Source organism: Schistocerca americana, chromosome 1, assembly GCF_021461395.2.
Source record: "Schistocerca americana isolate TAMUIC-IGC-003095 chromosome 1, iqSchAmer2.1, whole genome shotgun sequence".
In the NCBI taxonomy this organism is placed as follows: domain Eukaryota; kingdom Metazoa; phylum Arthropoda; class Insecta; order Orthoptera; family Acrididae; genus Schistocerca; species Schistocerca americana.
In genome coordinates, this window is record NC_060119.1 from 832,577,372 (window position 1) to 832,600,841 (window position 23,470).

At 43.7% G+C, this 23,470-nt stretch overlaps 1 protein-coding gene across 1 annotated transcript in view; it reads right to left on the minus strand.

Annotated features, from left to right (window-relative positions):
* The window catches only part of LOC124594527, a 605,846-nt gene that overhangs the window by 427,384 nt on the left and 154,992 nt on the right, over window positions 1-23,470 (minus strand). Inside the window, exons 4-5 of the mRNA XM_047132903.1 lie at window positions 11,001-11,120; window positions 8,970-9,086 (exon numbers count right to left, since the gene is read on the minus strand). Coding sequence (XP_046988859.1) covers window positions 8,970-9,086; window positions 11,001-11,120 — 237 coding nt within the window. The remainder of the gene's footprint in view (window positions 1-8,969; window positions 9,087-11,000; window positions 11,121-23,470) is intronic.

Genomic DNA, 23,470 nt, shown 5'->3' on the forward strand with positions numbered 1-23,470 from the left:
GGCCCTACTTCCCAAATAGCCATCGTAGTAAATACCTTGCTGGAAAGGCCAAGCAATCTAGAACAATTCGGAGAGAAGGTAAGTGATCAAGGTTTCAATCAAATTCGTATGAAAATAATAGCGACTAGTGACAACTCATTAAAAAATAATCGCAATTAAAAAACTACAATGAATAAGACTATTTTAATGATTACTTTTGTCAAGGAAATTTTACAGTTTCACAACGAACATTTAATCAAGGATTGCAGTTTTTGGACGAGTGAGGCTAAGAAGCCGTAGCGCTGTATTGTAGTACACCAACGTTGGTCAACTTGAAACATATACGAAATTTTGTAATACATATAAAGCTGTAACAAGCATGAATTATAATCTGTACACAACAGTACTTCACTAAGCACGGTCTTACGCTAGGCAGGATGCGTCTCTATAGCAAATAACTACAATAAATGTCTGTACATTTACGTAAACTGACAGACCCGCATATTTGTATCATAAGCAAAAGTTTAAGAAATTAAGTAAAATGAAAATATAAGATCTATTCCCCCTCCCAACACTCCCGCCGCCCTCCCGGTCACCCGAATTTCCCCTTCTGCTCCGTAAGTATGCAGCTGTGATCGTTGATCCTTACCCTACAGAGCGTCCGCCCCTGGTAGCTGAGTGGTCAGCGTGACGGAATGTCATACCTAATGGCCCGGGTTCGATTCCCGGCTGGGTCGGAGATTTTCTGCGCCCAGGGACGGGGTGTTGTGTTGTCCTTATGATCATCGTTTCATCCCCATCGACACGCAAGTCACTGAAGTGGCGTCAGCTCAAGAGATTTGAACCGGGCGAACGGTCTACCCGACGTGAGGCCCAGCCACACGGCATTTACATTTACCTACAGAGCAACTCTGTGACACTGAACAGAAGCAGCAAATGTTTGTATAAAATATTGAAAGGGGGATGCTGGTAACTACAGAATACTGACGAGTACTGTACGGACGATTCAGTATTCCTTCCAAATGTTAAAAGAAACTCACCTCTATTCTTTCTACTGTCTGACTGCGTTCGTGTCATGTTATGTGTGTCAGTCGCATAAGGTATGCACGAGAGCTTCTGCAAAGTTAATTAGAATGTAGGAGAGATGTACTAGGAGAACTCAAGCTGGACAGAGAGTCGTGAATTCCACATTCGAGTCTCGGTCCGAGCACAGCTTCAAACTGTCAGGGAATTTCGAAAAAGCGCACATTCGGCTGCAGAGTGAAAGATTTACTTCGGAAACGTTTCTGAGGACGGGTCACACAGTGGTTCTGCTATTGTGCTCGGAACTTTTGTCCTCTCCACGCGGCTATCTCTAGCAGAGCTATAACGGCTGTTTCAGCGCCTGTGACTTCCGCTCGAGACACAGGAACGGCGTCGTAGCGTGTCGGCGTTCGCACTGTGCGTGGAGGCGGCGCGCACATGCCGGAAGCGGGCGACTCTGCAAGCAGACCACGACCGCGCGCGGGGCTGCGCAGTCGCCTGGCCGCCTGCTAATTGCTCCCGATGCGCCGGCGGCTCCTCCCCGACGAGCAGGCGCCTGTCACTCTGTCACGCGTTGCCACGTCAAAGCTGCACTGCGCGTTTTCACTACATGCATATTTCGGTGCTTTTGTCAGGTGAGAGGCAGTACTACCCGAAAGAATTTATTTAAAACATAGCGATATTAATCTTTCTTAAAATTCGAATATTTATGAAACTTCCCAGTTTCCCTTAGACAGATGAATCTGTGAATGCTTATTATTGTTGCATACTATCTTGTTAATACTATCCGTACACCTTTTGGTGGATATTAACATGGGAAATATCCGCCCTTCGCCTTTGTGACGCCCTGAATTCTGCTGGGGACACTTTCAGTGAGGGGTCTGAATGTCTCTGGAGGAATGGCAACCCGTTATTCCTCAAGAGCCGAAACCAAAGAAGGTAGTCGTGTTGGACGTTGGCGTCTGCAGCGAAGTCGACGTCTGAACCCATCCCAAAGTCGTTCCAGTGGTTCAGGTCGGGCTCTGGGCAGGGCAGTCTATTTCAAGAACGTTATTCTCTACCAACAGTTAAATCACAGATGCTACTTTATGACAGGGTGCGCTGTCGTGCTGATACAGTCACCGTCTCCGAACTGATCCTCTACTGTGTGAAGTACACAGTGCTGTAAAATCTTATCATATCCTTCCCCAATTACCATTTTCTGAAGTGCAAGCACCCCCTATTGTATTGTATTCTATTGTATAGAAACGACGGAGGGGCTTCGTCCCCGCCGTAGCCCTCAATGGTTCACAACCCCACAACAGGCTACAGCAGTCCACGTACCCCACCGCCGCCCCATACCCAACCCAGGGTTATTATGCGGTTCAGCCCCCAGTGGACAACCCCCCCCCCCCTCCCTCCCCAGGAACGTCTAACACCAGACGAGAGTAATACCAATTTTTGCGTGGTAGAGTAATTATGGTACGTACGTGGAGAAAGTGTTTGCGCAGCAATCGCCAACATTCGCCGAGGCAGATCGAAAACAGCCTTAAAAACAATCCACAGAGTGGCCGGTACATCGGATCTCGACACTAATCCGCCTGGCGGATTCGTGCCGGGGACAGGCACGCCTTCCCAACCCGGAAAGCAGTGCGTTAAACCGCACGGCTAACCAGGTGAGCAACGACCCCCCTACTGTAACACCGCCTTCTCCATAAATCACTCTTGGGATGGGAGTTAACGTTCTCCAGGTATTCATCAAACCGAAACCCTTCCATCGGACTCCCACATGATGTACCGTGATTCATCACTCTAAATCATTCGTTTCTAGTCACCCATTGTCCAGTGCCGTCGCCCTTTGCAACGCCTCAGGCGTCGGTTAGCACTGACTACAGAAATGTCTGACTTACGATGAATTGCTCCACCATCGTACCCTATTCTTGTGAACTCCCTAGCTGTTTCGAACACACAAGTGATTCCTTCCGACGATTTCGTGTGGTTTTCTACAACCACCCTCCGCGATACTCGACGGTTGTGGGTTTAGTTAACTGTAGTTGTTGCTTCCACTTCACGATCACACCACCAAAAATCGAATTGGGCAGTTTTAGAAAGTTTGAAATGTCCATGACAAACTGCTTACTTTGGTGACATACAATGGCTAGGCCACGTTCGAAGTCACTGAGCTGTTGTGATCGACCTATTCCGCTGTTTCTGTTTCTCTGCTGACAACACAGTACTCTCTCCCTTCTTTCATACTGCCGAGTCCGCATTTTTGGCGGTCATTTCCACCGTGACTTAGACGGGAAATGTAATCCGCAGTTTCGCTTTTCGTAGGCGGACTTTACCATTTTATTTTCTAATATTCCTACCTTTGAATTCCATTTCCAAACTTCCTTTCTTTGCTGAGTTTACAGAGGATGTTTCAAAAAGCCAGTAAGAGACTAAACGGAGATTGTGAAATTTAAAACCTCCCTGTCGTATAGATCTATGACATTTCGGAGCAGCTGCCAATATCGTATAAGCAAGTTACTATCATCCACATTTGACCCGAAGTTTCATGTAAAAAACGGAGGTAGTTAGCGCTGTTTGTTTCCAGGATGATGACCAGACCTAGAACTTGTCAGAGTGCAGTCGAATTACTTCTGGGCCATAGCCAACTGTGCGCAAGGTGTGACTCTTGAACCGTGTCTCGTACGTCAGTGGACGGTGTCGACCTTTATCAAAATTGCTTCTTGAACACAACAGTGCACAGAGTTGATACGAAAACGCCGATTGCCAGTTCTTTCACCGGCAGTGGTGTAATAATGTTGCAAAGCGGGACTGAGTGTCGCAAAGACGTGTTTAGCGGCACGAACGTACGCTACGCCGCGCTGTTAAGGAGGGGCGAAGCGTAATGTCTGTTACAAGCTAAAACGCGAAGTTGTTTCGAGAAGGACATTCAGTGATCCAGCAAAGTCACGAGAAACTGTATCCAAAATCTGAAAAGTGATAATTTTATGTCCTGCTAAACAAGGAAAGAAAGCCGAAACAAGTTGCATTGTGTCACCAGCGTTTTTTTAAAAGTAGAAGGTGGCCAGAAAGGTGTTTTCGTCTCGCAACACTCCACATTTTCTTGGAAATTACCATGCGTGGCATGAGACAGACTCGTCGTTGGCTCATGTGAGTTGGTATCCAAATGAGGAAATGTAATGAAGTTTGCGCCGTAGAGGTAAAATTGCATATAAGACAGGGCACTTTCTCCTAGTGTCGTATGTGCTTACAGTTCTTTATCAGCATTATGCAAAATCTTCATACGTGTCCTCTGAGAAGGTAATTTATTTGATTATCGATTGAAATACGATTCTTCGGGCAATGTATAGCATCTATATAAGTTTCAATCTCTTGGCCCTTCAACATATTTTCATCTTATGAGTCACGATTCCAGGTCTCACAAATCAGACCATGTTACATTAAATGACCCCAAAATGCAGACGGATTAGGGCCGTTACTCAGATGGTGCAAGCGCGCAGTCGTGTTAGTTCGTCAACGAATCAGCTTTCCTTTCTTCTCCAGTTACAGTGCGTGGTTTCCTGCCTGCAGAAGATCATTTTGCCTGATGAACGTTGATTCAACTCTGAACGTTAAGACACGTCTCATATCTCAAACTCAGGAGCAAGCATCGAGGTGCTGCCTCGTTACACCGCGCCGTAACGAGTTTCCTCACAAATAACTGCCGGCGGCAATAACAGGAACCGGCATCCATCCTTGGCGTGCTGTGCACCCCATTAACTGCCTCGCCGCAGCTCTTTCAGTGTCCTGGAAGTCTCCTCAATCACCAACTCAGTGCAGCGGCAGTCAGCTAACTTCATTTCTACGCCACGATGAATTGCTCATTTGTTGCCGACGTGGCAGCCAATTGCTCGCTGGCTGAGAGATAATGATTCTTCCTCAGCCTCTCGTCCTCGAAGCTACGTTATCCATCGAACTTGTACTGAGTGTCCTTCTAATTTTGGGAAAAAAATTTCGTAACCCTTTATCTGAATAAATTTAAAAAATAAAAATAAAAAACAAAATAAAATTGAAGGCGGAGATACTCCTGACTACAAATAAGCAATAAAGTATCAGATTTAATGCGGTAGTAATCGATCTAGAGTATGCAGGAAAACACCTACAAGCGAAACTGTTAATAATGTTCGAGTTATTTCCATTAGGGTTCCTGTCCTACAAACCTGACAATGAAACATACTTTCGTTGCAAACAGTTTTGATGCCTCGCTATCAAAGGACCAGTACTTAGCTTGGTTAGCCCTTAAGAACGTATATTATGTGCTGGTTTTACATTTCGTCTCCGTATTTTAGTTCGCAGCATTTTGATATCCTACCCATTATTTTTTCTGAGTAAAATACGACTTCGATTACAGTATAGCTATAGAACGGTGGCTAATTTGTGAGACGTGAGTAGCATTCAGGCTGTAGCGGTGTCAACACATGTTATCATTCTCAGTATTACTCTATCGGATTGTACCACTCTGCAACGGAAGACGCGACATTAGACACAAAATTATGTAATGGAAACTTTAGTGTTTTGAATTATGTTTCCTATTTACTCTGGATTAGAACTGTATGAAAGGCCAAGAAAATTACAGGAAGCTAATAAACATGGAAATCTAGAATGATTTCGAATTGTCAGTTGAATCCTTGGCGGCAAATGTGTTGGACCACGCTCCTCGTCGGTGTTTTTTTTGCAGAAGACCACCTCCTGGCAAAGACCAGATGGATAGTACTGGTAAAATTTCAAACTTGATATTTTATGTATCAATTGTCTCCCCTGAAATAATAATAATAATAATAATGAAATGTTTTACACGGATATGGATGACAACATTACTAAAAAAAAATTAAGGTCTTCTCGTACGAAAGAAGTTTAATGTTACGTTCAGAACGAGTGCACAACGTTTTGTGGCTCACAAAGGGGCTACTCTGACTGTACTTTGAAAGTTTCCTGTTACTTAACCACTTTCAATTTTTTTCAGTTATGTTAGTACTTTGTTTCGCGAACCAGTTATTGCTGAACTAATGCAAAGTATTTTGTTTCTAAGAATCGACTGCAAACAGTTTGGTTAGCATATGTATTCTTTGAAGCTCATGGAATGTCATGTGTTTGGTCTCCGGTTTAGCTCTCGAATCACATCGATACACACAGAGCGCGGGACTTTGAGATGAAGTTTGAGTAAGTCCGTCGTGCGCTGTCGACGTGCATAAGAGACGTGCTGGGTCGAATGCAACCGATTGCTGTTCTTGCTGCTTGCTGAGATTTTTTATGTTGTTGGGATTATCCATAGGCAATGCCTACATGCGAAGTTATTTCATTAAGCATTCGTGAGGCACCTGGACTTCATGGTTAAATTTTACCAGATTCACGTTGCGAAGTTGGTATGAAAGCCGCGAGTGAAATTATGTTGCGCATGTCATTTCTAATTCTTTGTCCTATGAGGTCAGTAGCCACAGGGCTTGGTACAGAATCCGAGTTCAGTTATTTAATCTGAAGAGCAGTACAGTGAACCCAGTCACACATCCGTTCAGTTTGGCGGATAAGATATTTGTATCGTGTATAGAAACTTGGTTTATACGAGGTTTGCAAATCTGGCTTACCATGTCTTTGTGCTACTAAGACGTCATGTATTAAGCTCTTGACTTGATTATCGAATGGATTATATGACGTGAAGCTTAAAGATTCTCTTTCATTTCAACTTTCTTGGTCATTCACTGGGTATTTAATTACATTGGCATGACTTTTATTCTGCAGCCATTTTCTGATCTCATGTTGCCAAACGCAACCTTTGTCTTTGATAACTGTTGCAATTGATAATTTCGTCCAATATTTAATGTTATAAATAGCACCTCCTACTCAAAACATGATGTATTCCAGTTTTCTGCACGCGTTTTACAGCAAATAAGGATTGAGGAGCATGAAAGGGAAGCAGTGGTTCAGAAATGAGTGAGAGAGGTTTCTAGCAGATCACCGACGTCATTTAATCTCCAGAGTCAGCAAGCAGTAAAGGAAACCAAAGAAAAATTTAGAGCAGAAATCAAAGTCCAGGGAGAAGAAACAAAAACTTTGAGGTTTGCCGATGACATTATAATTATGTCAGAGACAGCGAAAGACTTGAAACAGCAGTTGAATGGAATGAACTGTGTCTTGAAAGAAGGATATTACATGAACAGCGACAAAAGTAAGACAAGGGTAATGGAATGTAGTCGAATTAAATCAGGTGATGCTGAGGGAATTAGGTTAGGAAACGAGACAGTTAAAGTAATAGAGAGTTTTGCTATTTGGGCATCAAAATAACTGACCGAAGAAGAGAGTTTCTGAAAAGGAGAAATTTGTTAACATCAAATATAGGTTTAAGTGATAGGAAGTCTTTCTCTGAAAGTATATGTATGGTTTGTAGCCATGTATGGAAGTGAAGCATGGATGATAGTTTAGACAAACAGGGAATAGAGGCTTTTGAAACGTGGAGCCACATAAGAATGCTGAAGATTATATGGTAGATCGTGTAACTAATGAGGAAGTGCTCAATAGATAAGGGGAGAAAAGAAGTTTGTGGCACAAATTCACTAAAAAGAAGAGATCGGTTATTAGGACACAGGACACAATGTGAGACATCAAGGGATCACGAATTTAGTATTGTGCGGAGGGGGGGGGGGGGGGGGGGAGGGGGACAGGATTTTCGAGGAAGGCCAATAGATGAATACAGTAGGTTGTTACATAAGGATGTAGTCTGGAACCGCAAGACCGCTACGGTCGCAGGTTCGAATCCTGCCTCGGGCATGGATGTTTGTGATGTCCTTAGGTTAGTTAGGTGTAACTAGTTCTAATTTCTAGGGGACTAATGACCTCAGCAGTTGAGTCCCATAGTGCTCAGAGCCATTTGAACCATTTGAAACATAAGGATGTAGGGTGCAGTAGTCATTCGGAGAACTACAACAACAACAACAAGGTAAGTCATGGTGCTGATGCAACTTTTAGAGACGTCGTACGTGATTCTACAGTAGTGTATATGTTCAGTGTTTCATATTTGACTGTTGTAATCACAAAACAAGTTTGACATCCCCAGTGCGCGCCGACTGACTAAAAGTCCAATTGATAAAACACATTTCGCATTGCTGGAATATTAGAAATGATCTTTCATGTTCACTTGTGTTCAGTTTACTGATGTTATGCCTGCTATTTTATCGTTGCGTTGCTGACGTAAGTGTGTTCTGCTCAGTCAACTTCTGTTGGTCATGTTACAGTCAGACTGCGTTCGTTAATTAATTTCATTTATCTAGTTTAGGACACGATTTTTCCAATTCTGGTTATGTTGGGTTTTACTCGCGCTCATAAACCAAATTTCAAATAGAGCAGACCGCTTACAACTTGAGCTACCAGTCTTCGACTGTTGTGATTCCTGTCCTGAAGATATGAACGACCAGCACAGATATTGTTCAAAAGACGTGCCTCAATTTCCACGCTGTATGACAAAACTGCGGTGACTCAGTCTGCAATTGCAGTTGTAGACGTGACGTTTCGAAGATACTGCGTTTATTGCAACAGGTAGTTAATTGCTTTTCGCTGAACCGGGCCAGTAATCGGTAATGTGAGGAAAGCGGACCCGCTGCGGGATGTGGGCCAAGGACTGCCGCCGAACCAAGGCCCCTCGCGCTCCCCAGATGACGTCTCGCCATCACGTGTCTCTCTCTTTAAGTGGCTGGGAAAAGGGAAGACTGGGCTGCAGTAAGCAACTGAAAATTACGTAACAATTGCACGAAACGCCATTCGTCTGTAGTATCTCAAGTGAAGGATTTAGAAATGTACTGCGGTTTCAGCCGCACCCAAGTGAGACAACAGAAATCTCTCTCTTCCTCCCACCCTCCTACTCCTCTCCCCGGCCATTGCCCTAGGATACGGGGAAGGCAGGAGAACAACTGTTGCAGTGGCCTTTAAGTTAAAGATCTTGTTGTACTCACCTTGACATGAGAAGCCATCGCCGGTGTACCCAGGGAAACAGGAACAGTGGAAGCTGCCTAGAGTGTTTGTGCAGTGTGCGAACACGTCGCAAGGACGGTACTTGCACTCGTTCTCATCTGAAACAATACGTGACACGCCATGCTACAAATACCGAACATTCGAGGCCACAGTTTGAGGTGTAATATGAAACCATTGATCTAAGGAATACATTCATCCTACTTAGACTTCCATTAGCTTCAATATTTTCATGAAAGCATTTGCGCTGGGCCGCTTGAGGTTGAAGAGAAAGTAAACATGTTTAGGTACAATCTTTCAATAGTTACGGAGACTAAATGAAACAAAGAAGGAATCATGGCAGAAACGATGAAACCTTTCATCACTCAGCACGGAATATAAATAAACAAAGTGATAAATATGAGAAACTAAAAAGTAGAAGAAGTTTGAAAATGTAAGTACTTGGAGATCATTAGAAATACCACGAGAGAACTGATTAATCACTCTTTCCGATGGCGAAAAAACCATGATTGTTTCGAATAATGTCGTTTCCGTCTGCAAGAAAAAATGTACTCTAGAGATTTTGCCTTGTTAAATTGAAATCTCTTAAAACGGAGATAATTCCACAGAGGAAAATTAGAAAGAAAATTTGCTCGAAATTACGTTGTAGGAAAGTCGTTTCTAAGATCACGTGTAAGGAAACACAGCAATTAGTGAAGTTGCATGTGAGAGCGTTGATCCGTTGAAGGTAACTTCATTGCAAGTCCAATACACGTGAGGAGTTGGACGTAAAGACAATTTTACTTATTTGGCAAATAGGCAACACGTAGTGGCAAACAATTTAATAGCTTTCGAGCCGACCATACGTGAACATCAAGGAGTATAAAGAAAAAGGGAGAAGAAATGCGGTGATTTTAGTAACTGTCGACAATTTTCAGTAAGTCCTATGTGCAAAAAACCTGAATAAGTTTTTTTTAAAAAACCGGAAAGTGAAACTTATATAAATGCTGAATGACACACACAGTTAAGAGGTATAGGACCTTTGAAAAAATGGCGACGGAATGCTATTATACAGTTACCAAATTTTTCCTCTTGCAGCAGATCGGAAAAGAAGCGTTATTACGTAAAAAATACATGTTTGGAAAAACTGTTCTCCCAGTCTTCTTTAAGAGAAAATTCATAAAACCAGCTGCAAAAAAGGAAACTTCTAAACTACATGTTCGAAGAGGCTTAAAATAACAGAGAAATAGTTAAGGTAAATACCGAGTGATCAAAAAGTCAGTATAAACTTGAAAACTGAATAAATCACGGAATAATGTAGATAGAGAGGTACAAATTGACACCCAAGCTTGGAATGACATGGGGTTTTATTAGAACAAAAAAAAAAAAAAAATACAAACGTTCAAAAAATGTCCGAGAGATGGCGCTTCATCTGATAGAATAGCAATAATCAGCATAACAAAGTAAGACAAAGCAAAGATTGTGTTCTTTACAGGAAATGCTCAATATGTCCACCATCATTCCTCAACAGTAGCTGTAATGTTGTGAACAGCACTGTAAAGCATGTCAGGAGTTATGGTGAGGCATTGGCGTCGGATGTTGCCTTTCGGCATCCCTAGAGATGTCGGTCGATCACGATACACTTGCGGCTTCAGGTAACCCCAAAGCCAATAATCGCACGGACTGAGGTCTGGGGACGTGGGAGGCCAAGCATGACGAAAGTGGCGGCTGAGCACACGATCATCACCAAACGACGCGCACAAGAGATCTATCACGCGTCTAGGAATAATTTGTGTTTTTTTCTTTTTTGGTTCTAATAAAACTCCATGTCATTCCAAGCATGTGTGTCAATTTTTACCTCTCTATCTACATTATTTCGTGGTTTATTAAGTTTTCAAATTTATACCGACTTTTTGATCACCCGGTATTTGACTGGAGTTTGGTAAAGTGTATTTTAGACGCGATGGAAATCAACAAAATAAGTCTGGAAATGAGTTTGAAAATAAAACAAATAGCAGGTCTTAGGAGACGCTTACCTGGAACTTCGCAGCCGCAGCCTCCAAAGCCGTCGTTGCAGTGGCACTGGGAGTCGAGGCAGGCGCCGTTCTGGCACTTCACCTGGCACGTCGGGTGGTCCGGCAGCAGGCCGCAGTCATCTGGACACGGCAAAAGCACACCATTGAGGGCCACACGCACACCGAAAATTTACAGGTATAACGGGGGCAAGTATAGATACTTCGACTGGCGACCGCGGACAGTGCACTGAACAACATTACATTAGTATTTACTTCATTTTCAGACTACTAATTATAGCCGTTATGAGTAACACGTTTTTAGGTGGGTTCTACTTCCAAGTTCATGTGAAAAGAGCAAGCCATTAATGCTTATTCTCCCCTGGGCTCCAAGTCAGGTGTTGTATAGTGCACGCGTGGACGCAAACCGGTTAGTCTATACTGTCAGGCGTAGTTCAGTTACTGGTGCAACTACGACCACACTAAGAGCATCAGGGAGCAAACTGTGTGACGTATTTGTGGGAAGACTGTTCAACGCAGAGGAAAACAACTAACACTGATGTGTGCACATATTAAGGCACCACATACAAAAATACCCCCACTTATATCCGATATACCCTGTATGTGAAGAGTGAATGCCGAATACTTGCAGACTCTCCTACCAAGTACCCTCACTGATTCGGACCCATTGCTAAAATACAATGTAGAACCAGAATAGATGTGGAAAAAGCAAAAAAAGAAGAAGATAATGAAATCAATAGAATTCGAATTCGTCATCATCACCATCAGGAGGAGCAGCAGCAGCAAATTACATCCATTAAGGGCCCTTCAAGACTTTTCCATACATTATCCTCTTCTGATATCCTACTCCCATCTTCCATTACGTCGCCTATTCTTTTTACCACCTCTTAATAACCAGCCAAAAATCTCTTTTGAACATCAAATATTCAGTCACCTGTCTGTATATCTCGCCCGCCTCTACGTCATTTCCGCTGCAGTCATAAAACATGACATTGCAATCAATGCCCCACAGGTAATATAAATAATTTCAATATGGGCGAATTATACTTGCAGAGTCTAAACCTCAGATGATTGCCAATAAACTCGATTAAATCTGGAAGAGTTTATGTCGTTGGTAGAAAGTGCCATGATACCAGAAGCAACTAGGTTTTCTATACGAATTTTAAGGAATCCGAACGTGATAATCTTCCTTTCACAGATTAATATTGTCTGAAATAAGCTTTTTGGACATTATATTTAAAAACCGATGTCTCTAGAGGATATAGATAAAATGCTATAGCTACAAAAGTTGTCTGGATCAGTCTATTTATTTCAGACACCAATTAATTAGTAAAACAAACGTCTCACTGCCTTAGATGTCTGAATACGCTTCAGTAGACCCGGGCTCCATTTTCGGTGCTACCAAGGACTTTTCCTTGGTGGGAGCACTGCGACGGAACCCACTCAGCCCCGTGATGCCAATTAAACAATTACTTGAATGAGAAGTGACGGCTAAAAAGTCAGTAAAGCTGACGACGGATGGGATCACAACCGGATCACACCATTCGGTAACGTCAAGGTGGCCAGTCTGTATTGAGGAGTCCTCTGGTGCTGATCGCGGAGCTGCTTTTATGTTATCACTATTTCAGATTTGCTTTTGGCAGTACAATGAAGGCTCCCACAACGGGTGTTCAGTTTAGTTTAAAAGCGCAGGTTGGGTGGTCGCGGTCGATATAATTCTTTCTTTTAGCCATCATCTGAGCAACAGTTCACAGTAATTAAAAGCATTCTGCATTTTGTATCCTGTCGAGTTCTGACAGTCACGTATTCTGCTGAGTGGCTCACTTCCTAATCTAATTCCCTCAGCATCGCCTGATTTAATTTGATTACATCATATTGCCATTGTTTTACTTTTGTTGGTGTCCACATTTTATCATCTTTTCAAGACGCTTTCCATTGAAAAGGATGAAGGACAGGGGTGTAGTCTTTCGAACCTACTGTTCAGTCTATAGATCAGAGGAGTAATGAGGGAAATAAAGGAAAGCTTCAAAAGTGGGATTACAATTCAGGGTGAAAGGATATCAATGATAACATTCGCTGATGACATGGCAACCCTCAGTGAAAGTGAAGACCAATTACATGATGTGTTGAATGGAATGATCAGTCTAATGAGTGCAGAATATGGATTGACAGTAAATCGAAGGAAGACGAAAGTAACGAGAAGCAGCATAAATGAGAATAGCGAGAAACTTAACATCGGAACTGGGGATCCCGAAGTAGATTAAGTCAAGGAAACCTGCAAAGAAACCCATGATGGACGGAGCAAGGAGTAAAACAAAGCAGGCTAACAGTGGCAGAAAGGGCATTCCCGGCCAAGAGAAGTCTGCTAGTATCAAACATAGGTCTTAATTTGAGGAAGACATTTCTGAGAATGTGCGATTGGAGCGTAGCATTGTAGTGAAACCTGGACTCTGGGAAAAAGGAAAAGAATCGAAAGATGTGGTGCTACACAAGAATGTTGTAAAATTTGGCAGACTGACAAGGTACGACGAGTTAAGAAACATAAGGAAAACACTGAAAAGAAGAAGGGACAAGATGATGGGGCATCTGTTAAGGCAGGGCTTCCCAACGTGTGGTCCGCGGACCCCTTAGGGGTCCGCCGGCTCTTTCTAGGGGGTCCGCGGCCACCCTTCACCAAATCGTGTAAAATAATGAGTAAAATTATTGAATAAAAATGAGAAAATCAAATTCATCACTATTTTTTTGTGTGAAAAAAAAGTGTACTTTTACTTCAGGTCGTATTCCCAAGCAGCCTTTGCAGTTCCTAAGTGAGAACGCATACACAGTTTAGTGCCGGAGAATGCGGCTTCTCTGATCGACTGTTTCGCAACAATACGGGGGTCGTTTGTGCGCCGGCTCACGGCGGTAGATGCGCTGAAACCTTTTACGCATGCGCGGAGCGAGCTTTGTCGACCAATCACAGCACTCGCTGGCACGTATGCGGCCCCAGGCGTCATTAAATGTTAAACTTGCTTTGTCAGTGCACTACCTATTTCATAAGTCGATTTTTGACCTTCAAGTTGTTTTCGTTCATCTCTAAACCAAAGACTATTGATACTTCGGGGGGGGGGGGGGGGGGGGTATTGGGAACAGACTAGGGGTCCGCTATGGATTTTCGACTGAGGAAGGGGTCCACCAGCTGAAAAGGTTGGGAGCCCTGTGTTAAGGCATTAGGGAATAACTTCCATGGTACTAGAAGGAGCCGTCGATGGTACAAACTGCAGAGCATTACAGAGATTCGAATCAATCTAACAAATAATTGATGACGTAGGTTGCAGATGAAAAATTAGCACAGGAGAGGAATTCGTGGCGGGCGGCATCAAACCAGTCAGGAGACTGGCGACCCAAAATCCTTTCGGTTCAGCCCATCATCCAAGTCCTTTGCATACTAACGATAAATTTAAAACCTACATCTGCGCACATACCGGGACCCAGACCATGCCGGCTGGCTACAAAAGGGTAAGATAGTTAAGGTGGGAGAGCTGAATGGCTGAGCTACGTGACTCTCGCGCTGTCGAGTCCCGCTGCCGCCTGTGTGTTAGCGCGGCGGCTGACAGTTGTCGGCCACTACTGGCTGCCGCGTGCCCGTGTTGCGGAATCCGGCGCGGGCAGAAGAACTGCCGCCTGCGCCGCCGCGCAGTTAAGCGCGAAAACGCTTTCTCCCTCTAGTTCCGCACGTGCTTTCTCGGCTACACGCGGCTCACTTACGGCACTACGCGTTCCGCGGCGCCTCGGCCGTTACGTTCATTGATAGCGCGGCTTTCGCGGGAACTCCTGCTGTCCCAGCTCAGTCCTTGCGACACCGACTAACATGGCGTGCACTTCTCTTTGTGACTGATACTTAACTGGTTAACAAATCCCTCCCGTTTTCGGCATTAATTTAGAAAGTATTTTGAAATACATTACACTGGTACACGATGAAACTCTATTCATTGTGCTGTTTTCTGCTATCGGGCATGATTTTTGTCATCTTTTTCAGCATATAGAATCATGCATTATTCATTTGAATCACATACGAATATGACAGTTATTATTTGATTCCTACAGCACTCAATAAGAATATGACTATTTGATGTAGAAGTTGGGATCTCGGAACGGTGTACCTTTTACCAAAAACGACACATTCTCTTGATGATCTGAACGCAATTTCAAGATGCATTCAGTAAGTGATGCAACGCTTTTTTCCTCTGCCTATTTCGACTGAAAAATGCGGCATTTGTTGTGGGACACGGTGGAATATTTCCGCTTCAGCGCTTATAGTTTCATGAAATTCCGGTAGGTGGGGGCGCCATACGTAACCTTCAAACTGGCGTCTGTAACGGACGTACGTTCCAAGCACACAGGTGTCACTGAGTTTCGTTTGGTGCAAAACCAGCGCATCGCAGGTATTCATATGCGGATGCAGAATGTCTAAGGAGACCTGGCGATGAACAAAAGCGCGGTGAGTCGTTGTGCGAGGCGTCTGTCATCATCGCAACAAGGTCGTGCAAACCTGTCCGATGTCTCGCGTGCCGGCCGGCCACACACAGCTGTGACACCTGAAATCTTGGAACGTGCGGGCACTCTGATTCGAATGATCAACCTATCGCAATGAAACACTCGTTGCGCAACTGGACGTCTCTCTTGGTAGTGCTGACACGTTGGTCTGCCATTTGGAGTACTCAAAGGTGTGTGCCCGCTGGCTTCCTCGCCGCCTCACAGAAGACCAGAATGAGCTGCCATCGCTTCGGCCCAACGAAGGATGCACTCCACGGGAAGCAGTACGTGGACGTTGAGGAGGTTATTGAAGCAGCACGACGTTGGATCCGACGTCGATCAGTAGAATGGTATCATGCGGATGTAATGCAGTCGCATTGAACGGAGATTATGTTCAAAAATAGTGTTTTGCAGCCAGAAGAGTGGAGAATAATATGGGTTAGTGGAATCCTGAACGAAACCAACCTGCTTCCAGAAATAAAATGTTTTGCCCTACTTATTTAAAACCCCTCGTATGTCATTCTTCCACACAAATTTAACGAAATCCTGGTTCCGCTCACGATTGCCACCTCGATGATACTTTTTGTAAAAAAGGTTTCATCCACCACCGTATTTGCGAAATTTTATATTAGGCCCAAGACGATAGTCGTAATGTCGTCCGGTTGTAAGATTCAGTGTATTCGTTGGTAATGACTTGATTATCTGCGTTAAACACAATACTGAGTGAAAACCCTCCTATCATATTTTTTATAATTATCTGTCAATATCTAGACGTGCTAATGCTGAGTGAGATACGAGAAAACATTAATAAACGATTCCAATTATAGTTGCTGTGAAATCGGAAACATGAACTGGAGATTTATTTATGACTTATTCACAAGAAATCAGTGAAATCGGAGGAGGAAGAAAAACTAGCCTTTAACGTCCTGTCGACATCGAGGCCATTAGAGACGAAGCGCAAGCTCGGGATGTTTTTAAGAATAGAGAAGGAAATCGGACGTGCCTTTTCAAAGGAACCGTCCCGGCATTTGCCTGGAGTGATTTAGGGAAATCACGGGAAACCTAAATGTGGATGGCCGGACACGAATTTAAAGCATCGTTCTCCCGGATGCGAGTTCAGTATACTAACCACGGACCAGCAATTAAATGTAATTCGGCGTTGTGTGAACCATATTTAACGATTTCGATATTTAGTTTGCTCCACAGTTACCGAGACACATGTATTCTGCTGACACTTGTTTCGACATCTGAACGAAGCAGCGATCGGCAAATAAGCGTCAGTACATTATCCTATCACGAGAGCGGCTACCGAAACCGCACAATACCACATGGGCTCTCATATCTATATCTTCGGCAGCACCACCTTGCGTACAAGTTTGCCTATTTCTCGTTTTCTGGTGGAGTACTTATCTTTGATTCAAAAAGGGACTTAAGCAATTGATGGCTCAAATGGCTCTGAGCACTATGGGACTTAACTTCTGAGGTCATCAGTCCCCTAGTACTTAGAACTACATAAACCTTACTAACCTAAGCACATCACCCACATCCATGCCCGAGGCAGGATTCGAACCTGCCACCGTTGCGATCGCGCGGTCCCAGACTATAGCGCCTAGAACCGCTCGGGCACCGCTGCCGGCTAAGCAATTGATGTATCACTTAAAACGGTATTTTTTTTTAATGCGCTACTAATGATTGTGGGTCCACCTCCAAAGCTGAACGATCAGCACGTTTGACTCCCATGTGGAGGAACCGGTTTTAATTCCTGGCACTGAACGGTATTTTTGCTTGGCGAAGAGAAATGGCACAGTGTGTACTCAGCCTCGTGATGCGAATTGAGAGACAACTTGAGCGAGAAGTAACAGCTCAAACTGTAAAGCTGAAAACGGGAGAGTGCTGTGCCAGCGCCATGATCCTCGATACCGCATACGATGACGTCATTGGCGGAGGATGTTACCACGGCCAGGTGACTTACTGTAGTCCTCGGGGCTGGAACGTGAAATTTGTAATATTTGGATAGAATAACGTTTAGACGCACTGTAAGTGTCGTTCTGGAGACACGTATGTGTCATGTTTTCCAAAGCTGTTCTCGAACGGATGTGGTGCAGTGTTTGCATAGTGCACTGCGGCATGACTGAACCAGCCTGGGTACTGCTTTTGCCCGCTGAAGTATTTGCGAGTGTGCACAGTGCCGGCTGTCGAAGGAGTGGGCGCACGCACAGTGCACGGGAAGCGGCGGCGAGTAAAGGCCGGTTCCCACTAGAGCGCGGCAGCGCGGCGTGCGGCAACGGCAGCGGAAAGCGTTTTCCGCGTTGACGCGGCGGCTCGCGGAATTGGCGTTCCCATCTGGAAGCGGCAGACGTTAGCGGTAGCCAATGACGGACAGCCACTGATGTACGGGGTGGGACCCACCGAAACGCGCGGTGCGTTTGATTAACTATATCTTACACCTACATGAAGGAAAGACGAAGTTGGGTGAAGACATACCAATTTTTCATTTTCTGTACAATGTACTCTTTCACATATTTCATTATTCATGTTTTCTCATTTCACCATGAACAGAATTCATGACTACCGTTCACGATTGTTCACTATCTCCTAACACATTGAAACAATGTACGACAAAAGAAATTATTCAGATAGTTAAGCGAGACAAAAATTTAAAATGTGATACGGTAGCAGGTACACGAAACAGTAAGAACACAAAGGCTAGGGGGAAGGGATGAAAGTGGAAGCCACCTGATAGAATTTCCCACAGAGCATAATGTAATCATCGCCAGTACCTTGCTTAAGAATCACGAAAGAATAATATATATTTCGAACAGTTTTCGAAACCAGATTTTAAATTGTAAGGCATTTCCTGATGCAGACGCAAACCTGACTGAAGACTGTCAATAGCAAGAAAAGCGTTCTGAAAAGGAAAATTTGTTCATGCCGAATATAAATTCTAATGGTTGGATACTATTTTACAAAGGTATTTGTGTGGAGTGCAGCCTTGTACGTAAGTGAAACGTGGATGATGGACAGTTCTGTCAAAAAGACAATAGACGCTTTCAAAACGTGGTGATTCATAAGAATGCTGAACATTAGATACGAGGATCGTGTGACTAAAGAAGAGGTACGGAATTAAATAGAGGAGGAAGAGGAAATTATGGCACAACTTTGACAACAATAGGGGTTAGTTGACAGGACGTATTATGAGGCGTCAAAGAGTGAGGACAAAGGGGTTGGTTGATACTATTCTGATAATAATCATCTGTTGAAATACTATTCTACTATTTTATCTGTTCATGTAAGCAGTGAATTTACTCTTCCATGCACTCCTCCACAAAACATTTAAACCAAAACTGAAATCAGCTGAACACCAAATCTTTCAACCACTGTCTGACAACTACTGGATTCACTTTCAACTTTCTATAACTATCACCGGCTAGCCACACACACATACAGATATAAGGAGAACGAAAATAAACAAACATTAGTTTTCAGCATATAATTCTGCAGTTTGGCAACATGTACATAAACAAACCAGACAGGAAGGGACATGAGGTGAACACACTGTAGTTACGACGTCAAATCAGAGTTTTCAGTAAAACGTCTACTGCTAGTGACAGAAGAAAAAAGAGCGAACATGAAAATGTGCTTATGTTCCATAATCTAAGTTTTAGTTCAACCTCCAGCATGTGACCAGGTGAGGGGAAACGTATATGTCCGCCAAAAATTCGATTCACTGAAAGTAATCAGTCATTCACGTAAAAAAAGATGTGAACTGTTTTATAATCTCCAAGTATCACATATCAAAACAAAACTGAATCATTCTAGATTCCACCGAAGATGCCTTAAAGTAAAAGGCGAAACGCGTCTTGAATCAGTAAAGTACACTGGATAAAGAAAAAAGAAAGGAAATAATCAATAGCTCTACATATTTAGTAAATTACATCTTATGACATACCAGCAAATTAGTTTCGGTTTAACTTCTCATTCGACATGCTATTAATGCCGTTTAAAAAAATTCATCTATCCCTTCTGAAAAACTGTAGTTACTCTCTTATCTTGGTAGATAAACAGATTTAGGATATTTATCATGCGACGAAATACATGACTTTTCACAAGTTATCGTTTGCAAAAAAAAAAAAAAAAAAAAAAAAAAAAAAAAAAAAAAAAAAAAAAAACACGTTTCGATTTCTTGAACCGTTTACGAAATTTGCGGTTGATACAACCACATGGTTTACGACGAGCAGGACGAAGTACCGGTCGCGTCGCCGAGCAACCCGCGCGCGGTCACGGCATAGCCCGTCCGCCGACATATCAGACAATATCTCGAGAACGGTGATAGCTATCGATCTGCTCTCAGCTTTAAAAACAATTTCGATATGTTGACTAAATTTCATACGCAATAATGTATTACCTAAAATGAACTGTACGCAAAGTCCACGCAATGCGTTTTTACCTCTGCACACTCATTAAAATTTCGTGTAAAGGTTTACGTAAATGCGATACAGCAAGTAACCACGACGAATAACGAAAAGAAATTCGGTCCTTTATCGAGAGAAGATATCAGGCTGTAACATGCCCAAGAATCAAATTTTTCTACCGAATAGTTTCCTTGGAATCGGATGATAAGTGTTTCATAGCTGCCGCCGCGTCCGCGCCAGCGGTTCGGCGAAAGTTCGTGTGGCCCGGGAGTCCGTACCTGACGTCACGCTCAGCGCGTTCTGTGATTGGCGGCGCGCACCTGGAGCGCGGCACGCGGCAGCGGAAGCGGTTCGACATGGTCAAACCGCGACGCAGAGCCCGCCGCGCCTTGCCGCTGACGCCATTTCCATGGCAACCACGCCGCTGACGCGCCGTTTTGACGCGCGGCAGCCCTAGTGGGAACCGGCCTTAAAGGCCGGTTCCCACTAGGGCTGCCGCGCGTCAAAACGGCGCGTCAGCGGCGTGGTTGCCATGGAAATGGCGTCAGCGGCAAGGCGCGGCGGGCTCTGCGTCGCGGTTTGACCATGTCGAACCGCTTCCGCTGCCGCGTGCCGCGCTCAAGGTGCGCGCCGCCAATCACAGAACGCGCTGAGCGTGACGTCAGGTACGGACTCCCGGGCCACACGAACTTTCGCCGAACCGCTGGCGCGGACGCGGCGGCAGCTATGAAATACTTATCATCCGATTCCAAGGAAACTATTCGGTAGAAAAATTTGATTCTTGGGCATGTTACAGCCTGATATCTTCTCTCGATAAAGGACCGAATTTCTTTTCGTTATTCGTCGTGGTTACTTGCTGTATCGCATTTACGTAAACCTTTACACGAAATTTTAATGAGTGTGCAGAGGTAAAAACGCATTGCGTGGACTTTGCGTACAGTTCATTTTAGGTAATACATTATTGCGTATGAAATTTAGTCAACATATCGAAATTGTTTTTAAAGCTGAGAGCAGATCGATAGCTATCACCGTTCTCGAGATATTGTCTGATATGTCGGCGGACGGGCTATGCCGTGACTGCGCGCGGGTTGCTCGGCGACGCGACCGGTACTTCGTCCTGCTCGTCGTAAACCATGTGGTTGTATCAAGCGCAAATTTCGTAAACGGTTCAAGAAATCGAAATGTTTTTTTTTTTTTTTTTTTTTTTCCTGCAAACGATAACTTGTGAAAAGTCATGTATTTCGTCGCATGATAAATATCCTAAATCTGTTTATCTACCAAGATATGAAAGTAACTACAGTTTTTCTGAAGGGATAGATGAATTTTTTTAAATGGCATTAATAGCATGTCGAATGAGAAGTTAAACCGAAACTAATTTGCTGGTACGTCATAAGATGTAATTTACTAAATATGTAGAGCTATTGATTATTTCCTTTCTTTTTTCTTTATCCAGTGTACTTTACTGATTCAAGACGCGTTTCGCCTTTTACTTTAAGGCATCTTCGGTGGAATCTAGAATGACTCAGTTTTGTTTTGATCTGTGATACTTGGAGATTATAAAACAGTTCACATCTTTGTTTACGTGAATGACTGATTACTTACAATGAATTGATTTTTTGGCGGACATATACGTTTCCCCTCACCTGCTCACATGCTGGAGGTTGAACTAAAACTTAGATTATGGAACATAAGCACATTTTCATGTTCGCTCTTTTTTCTTCTGTCACTAGCAGTAGACGTTTTACCGAAAACTCTGATTTAAAGTCGTAACTACAGTGTGTTCACCTCATGCCCCTTCCTGTCTGGTTTGTTTATGTACATGTTGCCAACCTGCAGAATTATATGCTGAAAACTAATGTTTGTTTATTTTTGTTCTCCTTATATCTGTATGTGTGTGTGGCTAGCCAGTGATAGTTATAGAAAGTTGAAAGTGAATCCAGTAGTTGTCAGACAGTGGTTGAAAGATTTGGTGTTCAGCTGATTTCAGTTTTGGTTTAAATGTTTTAAGGAGTGCATAGAAGAGTAAATTCACTGCTTACATTAATAGATAAAATAGCAGAATAGTATTTCAACAGATGATTATTATCAGAATACTATCACCCAACCCCTTTGTCCTCACTCTTTGACGCCCCACAATACGCCCTGTCAACTAACCCCTATTGTCGTCAAAGTTGTACCGTAATTTCCTCTTCCTCCTCTATTTAATTCCGTACCTCTTCTTTAGTCACACGATCCTCGTATCTAAAGTTCAGCATTCTTATGAATCACCACATTTTGAAAGCGTCCATTGTCTTCTTGACAGAAGTGTTCATCGTCCACGTTTCATTTACATACGAGGCTGCACTCCACACAAATACCTTTGTAAAATAGTATCCAACCATTAGCATTTATATTCGGTGTGAACAAATTTTCTTTTTCAGAACGCTTTTCTTGCTATTGACAGTCTTCAGTCAGGTTTGCGTCTGCACCAGGAAATGCCCTACAATTTAAAATCTGGTTTCGAAAACTGTTCCAAATATATATTATTCTTTCGTGATTCTTAAGCAAGGTGCTGGCGATGATTACATTATGCTCTGTGTGAAATTCTATCAGGTGGCTTCCACTTTCATCCCTTCCCCCCAAGCCTTTGTGTTCTTACTGTTTTCGTGTACCTGCTACCGTATCACATTTTAAATTTTTGTCTCGCTTAACTATCTTAATAATCTCTTTTGTCGTACATTGTTTCAATGTGTTAGGAGATAGTGAACGATCGTGAACGGTAGTCATGAAATCTGTTTATGGTGAAATGAGAAAACATGAATAATGAAATATGTGAAAGAGTACATTGTACAGAAAATGAAAAATTGGTATGTCTTCACCCAACTTTGTCTTTCCTTCATGTAGGTGTAAGATATAGCTAATCAAACGCACCGCGCGTTTCAGTGGGTCCTGCCCCGTACCTCAGTGGCTGTCCGTCATTGGCTACCGCTAGCATCTGCCGCTTCCAGATGGGAACGCCAATTCCGCGAGCCGCCGCGTCAAAGCGGAAAACGCTTGCCGCTGCCGCTGCCGCACGACGCGCTGCCGCGCTCTAGTGGGAACCGGCCTTTAAGGAGCAGCGCGGGCGCTGCGCGGCTGCTGAACCCGCGTCCCGTTACCTGCCCGCCGTCTCCGTAATGACGCCTCGCCTCGCCCGCCATGGCACGCAGGCCGCTTCCTGCCCCCCGGCCCAGGACACCCTCCCAACAGGTCGCCTTACGTCATCCAACGGAGGGCACTGCTGTCTACTCCGCTGTCTTCAGTACATACGTCATCGTCTCACATTGTCGAGGCAGTTTTCTAGAGGCGGCTTCTATACCGGACAACTCCTGGCATGTGTCTTGCGATTTTATGGCGGGCCTAACAGTTCCTGCCCTAGCAAAGACACATAGCTGAAATCAACGATATTTTGTTTTTCCCTCGTTGCTAAAAGCTGCGCGCTACTGCTGAGACCAAGGGTCGTGAATGATAACACCGGGGCTGGTCAAAAATATGGAAACACATCTACATCTAAATGGTGGTTCTGCA